The sequence below is a fragment of the Halyomorpha halys genome, unplaced genomic scaffold, assembly GCF_000696795.3.
Source record: "Halyomorpha halys isolate HHAL.00 unplaced genomic scaffold, Hhal_1.1 Scaffold785.1, whole genome shotgun sequence".
Lineage (NCBI taxonomy): Eukaryota > Metazoa > Arthropoda > Insecta > Hemiptera > Pentatomidae > Halyomorpha > Halyomorpha halys.
In genome coordinates this window covers 677514-685829 of record NW_027114505.1, presented here as the reverse complement: position 1 = coordinate 685829, position 8316 = coordinate 677514, and the positions used below count along the sequence as shown (strand labels likewise).

Here is an 8316-nt window from a genome sequence, read left to right as displayed (position 1 = left end):
ACTTTATCCGTGTTCAAATGCAGAAGAATTGCTAAGAACTATTGAAAATCTATTTTGAGGGCAGCAGTTATTCTCTACTAGTTACTTCGATGAAGAAATATAATACAAATAGTTGCAGCTTAACAATTAAACAGTATTATCTAAAGTTATACATGAGGAAAAAATGGTTGGGGGTGCGGTCAGAGAAGAACACAAATTAGTTAAAAACTTATTAATCAGAATATTAGTATCAAAATTTCGATCAGAATTTCAAGCCTTCATCAGGGCTGAGAACTAAAACAAGATAACAATAAATAAAAGGATACATAGAATGATTAGAAAATAAATAACATTATAGATATACATAGTGTTAACAGACATGAATAGTTTAAGTGTCATAAGAAGAATAAAATTAAAACTAAGTAATAGATAATAACAATTAATAAAATATATATATGACAATATCTAGTTATAAATCTAAGTACAAAATGAAAATTATTTAAGATAAAGTAATGAAAGAAGTGGGAAATAAAAAAAATACGTTTTATTTCCCAGTTCTTTCATTATTTTATTTTTATCTATATTCATTTTGTACATATATTTACTAACTAGATTTTCATACATATTTTATTATTTTTTCTTTCCCCTTACTTAATTTTAATATTACTCTTCTCATACACAGCCTTTATCTTCTTATAACACTCGACCTATTCATGTCTGCTAACACTATTTATGTATCCTTATGTTAGGATATTTTCTAATCATTCTGGTTGTTATATATTTTTTTTTTTTGTTCTTAACCCTGATGAAGGCTAGAAATTCTGGCAAAAACATTGGCACTAATAAATGAGTTAGTGACTTATTTGTGTTCTTTACTGACCGCATCCCAACCATCTTCTCTTCATTTATATTATCGAAGGTCAACTATCTTCTGATCACTAAAGTTATACAACTAGGCAATATATATAATAAATAGAAATGAAATAAAAATATAGGTCCGTGGTTATTATAATTATCTATCTTGAGTTTAAACTAATTGTTTGATGGCACAAAAACTTGATATAAAAACCAATTCAGACAATGATATATGACACTTTATTATTTTTTTTATTTATTATGGAAATGGTTCTATCAAAACCATACCAACGGGATCAATTAGTTCTAATGATCCAGATGAGAAAATCCTCTGATTCGCATTAATTTTTCGATGAATCACGGTTAAAATGACTAGGTAATACAAGTAGAGAATAACCACCGTGGATGAGAAGCACTGGTATGCATCAGACATACCGACCATCACAGCACCACGCTCTATGAATACAATTATACCAAACTAAACATCGTTGTCATAGACGTGAACAGACTTTAGGCATAACAATATTGACTACATGATTCAAAGGCTACCCCTTATGTTATATGCATCCAAAATCTCGCTATCGTTCCATTCATATCATGGGACATGAGATCACAATTAAAACTGGTCATGGCATCAAACAACCATGAGCTCACGCAACAATAAAAAAATCTCATCAAGTTTCTTTTCTTTTTTTTTTTTTTTTTTACAAATTTTTCTTTTTTACAAATACATTAACATATTTCATTTAATAAATGAAACAAAAAAAAAAAAAAGACTGAGCATAACGCCGACTTACATATTAAACAAGTAATTATTATCATGTAGGCCTTATCACAATATCCTTTTAAAACTGTAGTTTCCAATTTAACGATCTCCGTAGAATATAAAGTACAAAATAAAAACGAAAAATAAACACGCTACTTCAGGCTTGCATTTTGCCGATATACAAGAAAGCTATTTACAATGTGAAATACATTTTTCTGTCCTCCTTAGTATTTTTTCATTAATAACTTATTTATCTTATTTAATGTTTACAGTTTGTTTGTTTTTAAATTTATTTTTGATTCTCTTGGAACTTCTAATCTCCGGGGTGTTCAGGGCAACTTCTATTTACTTCAAACCATCTGTCAATACAGCTGAAACAATAAAACAAGGTATTAATTAAAACAAAAATCGAAGAAGTGAAATATTAAATTTAAAAACAATGTATTCAAAAGATTTACACAAGACGATAATTTAAAGTTACATATCTCTTGCAAATCAAACTTTGTTTAAGAATAGTCTCTTTATTATTTGGCTCTAAGAACCTTCTTATACATTTCCTCTTTTCTTTCATAAATGAAGAATCAGAAAGGATAGTGCTACAACTCTGAGAATTGGAATCGCAAGCATATCAGCACTAAACTCCAGTATAAAGGCCAGTGTATGTGCCGCTCTTGCTTCAGTTATTTAGTTTAAAAAAACTAAATTTGATTTTTGAACCAGATGTGTTTATTTCTTGATATATCTTAAGATAAGTCCTCTAGCTAAATAACTTACTCTTTATTAACATTCAGGATATTAAGGATATTCCAAATAGAATATTTTATTTCTCAGACTATATTAATTCTTATTGCATTCGGAAAAAAATATAATTCCAGTCTTGAGAAGGGGGTCCTTATATTGATGTAATATAATAAACTTGTAGCAGGTGACATGATTGTCTCTTTTTCTCAATTTAATAAAGTCATATTCTTCAATGTGATAAAAAGTAAATAAAGTACAAGTCGGTAAATTTAATAATTTAAAATATATAATTTAGACCAATATCCTTAATTCTAGTTTTGAATATTAGTAACGCACCTCTGTGGACAAACCAAATCTACACCTATAGAAGCCCTTACAAGAAGAGAATAAAGGTCATAAGAAGTCAATATTTAAAAGCTTTTAAGGAAAAAATATAATATAAAATATGAAACAATGATAGTTTATTGTGGTGAAGTAAAATGGATTAAAACACATCATTAGGCATTAAAGTATAATGCGAGAGCATCAATAGTACTTTATAAGTACTTACAAGCAAATGATACCTTAGGCAAACAGTTCCTCAACAATTTTCGCCCCGGAACCTTTTTGGGCTAAAAAAATTTCGAGATGCTCTCGTTGGGCTAAAGAATTTTTGAGACACCCTTGTTGGGCTAAAAAAAAGTGCAAAGTATATGCTGGAATGCACTATATATTTTCTATTTTAATTTTGAGGAAGTGGCATTCGCTTGCAGGACTTCTACAACTACTTATGGAACCGCTGCCATAGACTTTTAGTGACAAGATTATATCAACAAAGGAATATGGATAAACACAGTCTTTATCCACTAGTTCTAGTTTTCGTTAAACTACTCACAGAACCATGTCTCAAACTTTTTCTAAATTGTAAATTATAGAAAGATGGATAATTTCAAAACAGCCTTAACCTACACAAAACTGCTAACCCGGAAAATGTAAACTTTGCCTCTTTTACCAATATTTGACAATACCCAAATAAGTGGATGAGTCAACATTTACTCATTACAGGCTTCCTTTTAGTGGTAAAACAGCAAGTCACAACCATAAGACCCTAGAAAAAGAGTATACATGTGGAAGATGGATTGGGATGAGATTTTTTCAATTAATACATTCGAGAAGTGCTACCATAGTTGGAAAATTTAACCAAGTTAAGAAAACCAAGATCAACCCTTGATTGAGGAAGGCAGAAACTTGTAAATAGTGATGAATATTAAAACGGTGTTTAGATCAAGAAACAAAGAGTTTAATAAATGTAATCATTTTACCTTTTGTGGTATATGCAGAGGCATGGAAGTCTGGCTATAGTGTCCCCTTGTGTCAGCTCCTCAAGGCATATTACGCATTCACCTTTATCTTCTTTAAGGACATCCTCTGCAATAGTAGCATTATTGTTATTAAATATTTCTTTTAAGTAAAATGGATTGATAAAGATAAGCAACTATATAAAGTAAGAAAATAAAATAAGACATATAATAAAACATAATCTAATTTGCCATTAAGATAAAATTGGAAAATCTTAAAACAAAGCAGCAAGCCTCTCAAATACAATGTTTTACCTATTCAGCCATCATAAGGATGTCAAAAGACAACATCATATAAGCGCAGAGGCGCCTCACATCAACAATATATGTACAGTTCAATATAAACTATTCTCAATATATGTAAAACTTTCTAATTGATTGGCATTCTATAACTGTTGATGTGGGGTGCACAGCTTCTGGTATATATTTATATAATGTTATCTTTTTATATACTTACAATGGCTGAATTGGTGAAACGTTGACTAAGCATTTGGTTAGGAATACTCTAGTAAAATATGTTAACAGTAATTTTCGTTCTATTTAATCATTAATATAATTTTTAAAACAATAGTACTAAAAACATCCCATTTTAGATTTATTATTTAACATTTTGCTTCTAAATTAACAGAATTTTGAATGATTTTAAGTTGATAAACTCACTAATTCTCCAGTAAAGTTAGAAGCATCCCCCTCAAAATGTTCACCGAAGATCTTGGATAATAACAGATTAACTACTTTAGAACCGGTAGAGTCCAGAGTTCATACAACAGGTCAATATTGCTTATCAGATATCAGATACCACAGATCTTGATCCTTGATTGATTACCCAAACAGTTGTTATTTGGTTATTAATATTACTTAAAGTACAACTTAAAAATACCTTAACCAAACCTAACCACTTCTTCATCATACCTACAAAGTTCCAACAAGTCAAATTCAGTACTGTGCCAAGTACAATGGGTTACTGAATTTTTTGCTATTAATTCGTTCCCTAAAATATTCTCATCACCAAAATTTAAAAATGTACTTAATGAGCTATTTTAGAGTAAAGGGATGTTTAAAAAATACCTAAGTATTCTGGAAAACAAAGAAACTTTTATATAAGACTTTATCAATACAGTGATGACATACCCAGAAAAAGCTGGCAGGAGATATTTTAATTTAAAAAAAAAAAAATAATCAGTGAAGTTATGGGTTAATGATTATCAAAAACCCTGAAGGTAATAGAGAAATTGAAGCAGAGAGATAAAAAACATCAAGTCCACATTAAAGCGAAAATGATGTATTAGCTGACAACTCTTTTCTTTTTATTTGCATGTGTTAAATGAAATAATCAATATTTCATTAATTAAATTAGCCATATAACAGGTCAGTCGGTAGCACTAAGCTACCTAACATCAATTATTATAAAATGATTAAATTAGATCAGATAGAAAACTGGCAAAAACAATATTGGGAGAACCCCACTGGGCAGTTCTACAAAAATATATTTCCTTATATCATCCGAAAACTGTGGTTCTCACAAGCAAACATAAGAAGAGACATCATAAACACTTAAGACTTAGGACAAATCATAGAATTTACAATAACTACCTGCAAAAAATATACATAAGTGAAACTTTCAATACGCAAATTGTAGTGGTAATGAGACCCTAAAACAAATTATACTTGAATGTCAAAAATACAAAAAACAACAGAAAAATTCTTCAAATATCCAGATACAATGTAAAAATATGTTACAATTATAAATATTTCAAATCTATAAACAAAAATGTATAGCGGCTATAGTTAAGGTATAATATATCAGTAAATCAGACATATTTAACTTAATATATAATTAGTAACAAAGAGATTTCATAGAAAAGGAAAAGAAAAAAAAAAATTAATAATTCGCTAAAACCATCATTTTGTACTATATTTGCGTTCATTTTTAAAATATCTTAAAGTCAAAATCCTACTTACTACTATCACTAAGGGCGTTGATGACCTCAGGGTTTTACGCCCTTAAGCCCCAGACAACAACTACTATCACTGTCGGGCAAAAATTAACTATAGTTGACACTAATAGCTAAAATTGTCATGGATACGCTATTTTTTTATCAGTGGTTCATTCATGAATAAGGGTCGTATCCAGGGAAATTTTAGCTATTAGTTTCAACTATAGCTAATTTTTTCCCATTCCTGACTACAATGAACAGCTTTCCCTCTGGTACAATCCAATTCACTGGACTTTAGGTGCTTTTGATCTGTTAGGTTCATGTAAGTAGTGCGGTCTATTTATCCTATGATGAAATTAATACTGATAAAAGGGCTGATCATAGTAATGTTAAAGTAACCATAATACAACACTAATAAAGAAAGAAGAAAGACTTATGTAGAATGGGGTACAATCAAGTAAAATAGAACTAGTAGTGGAGAGATTTCTAAAGGATTGGAAGATCAAATATGTAGCAAACACCAACAAACACAATAACATCAGTAGAATTCCAAGGTACTAACTCCTTAAGGAAAGTTATCAAACAATTTCATACATAATATCAACAAATTTAAATAAGTTGGAAATACAATTAAAATTAAACAGTTAAATTGATGATTTTATCATTTTCCGTAACGGAAATTATTTTCTAGTAAGATAATGAAAAGTTGAAAAAACACTCACATAGTATTTATAAGAGATATTTCAACTGGTAAACAAAACTGGACTCGTGACAAATCATTAATTTACAACTACTAAAATAGCTAACATTCTCAAAATCAAAGTATATTTAATTAGAGATAATAAAGAATTTAAAAACCATCATATTTAAACTTACCATTATATATCAGTCTGGGTTTTGTTAGGCACATTACAAGATGACATTCTATGTCGTCGGGGAGTATAAATTTTGAACAAACTGGACATTTTATTCCTAAAACAATACAACAAATATAATTAGAATATCATATAATAAAATGAAATATCATGGTTATATTCACAGATTAAAAAAAATAAATATTAACATATCTTTTTAAATCTATTAAAAAGGTACATACATACTTTCCATGCAAAATTAAATTTAGAAGGGTGTTATTAATAATTCTGTCTTGTTATATCATTTTGAATTGAGTATAGTTGAGGAAGGTAAAATTTGACAGATGTAATCATAATACAATGAACATTATTTTTGTTTATGTTAACTAAAGTAGATAAAATTAATAACATAATATATCAATATTACTACTACCTCTACTTAATACAGCTTTCAGATATAATCGTTTTATAACTTGGTCGGTTATTTTTTTCTTGTCCATACTCACTTGAATACAAAAATAAACAAACTATCGAGATTAAAATGACAAAAACCGTACAATCGAAATTACTATAATGGGTCACATCACAGGCCCATTAGACCAATAATTACACAAAATCAATGTAATTATCAAAGGACGGAGATAAAACACAAAGGGCTTACGTCTCAAAATATTGAGGTTCCAAACAGGGAAGGTTAAGCACTAACAAAAGAAGCTACAGACTTATAAAAAAAAAAAAAAAAAAGTAACGTACTTTATACAAATGTGCTAAATTTATAAAGTATTTTGTTTTCGAGAAAATAATGCATGAAGTTCAAACATGTCATATATAACAGTCCAAGCAATGTTTAGTAACTTGTATTTTAAATAAATGAAAGAACAATAACTTATTTGATCGTTCTTAAGTATTAAATTGAACTAATTAGCAATTTAATTAACGCAATCCCAATTCAATAGAAATAACTCGACCTCTGCGTATTGTGTTATGGTGAGAAGTGAAATATATATATATGGTATAATTAGTTCATAAAAGCTGAAATAAAATGTTATGTCTCTTCCATGATTAATTCTTGATCCAATACCAGCATAGTCTCGTGATAATTTCCAATAGCTATGTTTTAAAAAAGTACAAATAAAAATTAAATTTCGTATTACTCATTTCCTTGGTGGTCAGAAATTTTTTTTTTCTTCAGATGATGAACTACTTAGAAAAATAACAAAAACAAGGTCATTATAAACTTTTATTTATGTGTTTTCTAACTATATTGGTCCCAAATGGTTTTGAGACAGGTGAAGTATTTAATGTGCATATATTTATAATTATCTTCTGGCGGATTTACAAAAGTGAGGGGACACCCCACATGGTCTGTTCCAAGAACAACTTCTGACGGTCCGCAAACTGTACAGAGCAAGCGCAGTACAAGTTTTGGGAGGTAAAACTTGTACTGCGCATGCTCTGTACAGTTTGCGGACCATTAGAAGTGGTTCTTGGAAGAAAACAATTGTTCTAAGCATCGAAAAGCGGTAAAACTATCGATAGTGGTAACAGAATTAGGGAGCTCTCTTCCTGAGTATACGGATGTAGTTACGAGACAGGTTCATGTTTTCTTAAATATTATATTCTAATTATTTCCAGTAGTATTGATAAGTATAATTTTCATTTTCTTCTTTTTGTCAGTTCGTTTTTCACAACAGATACTGTTTATGTTATTACCATTAACCAGGCAAGAGTGTCCTACTTTTTTGGCCCCAAAAGTGGTGTTGCTCCTATGGCCCGTAATAGTACAAGAGCCGGGAAGAAAAAAAGTCAGCTATTTCACCCCAATTTTTTATTGATTAAACTAATGA

General features: G+C 29.4%; 1 protein-coding gene across 1 annotated transcript in view; it reads right to left on the bottom strand.

Moving 5' to 3' along the window:
• Nucleotides 1-693: 693 nt before the first annotated feature.
• Nucleotides 694-8316, bottom strand: part of LOC106686160 (E3 ubiquitin-protein ligase znrf2) — a 179885-nt gene continuing 172262 nt past the window's right edge. Inside the window, exons 2-4 of the mRNA XM_067051704.1 lie at nt 6492-6587; nt 3643-3748; nt 694-1971 (exon numbers count right to left, since the gene is read on the bottom strand). Coding sequence (XP_066907805.1) covers nt 1914-1971; nt 3643-3748; nt 6492-6587 — 260 coding nt within the window. The 3' untranslated portion in view covers nt 694-1913. The remainder of the gene's footprint in view (nt 1972-3642; nt 3749-6491; nt 6588-8316) is intronic.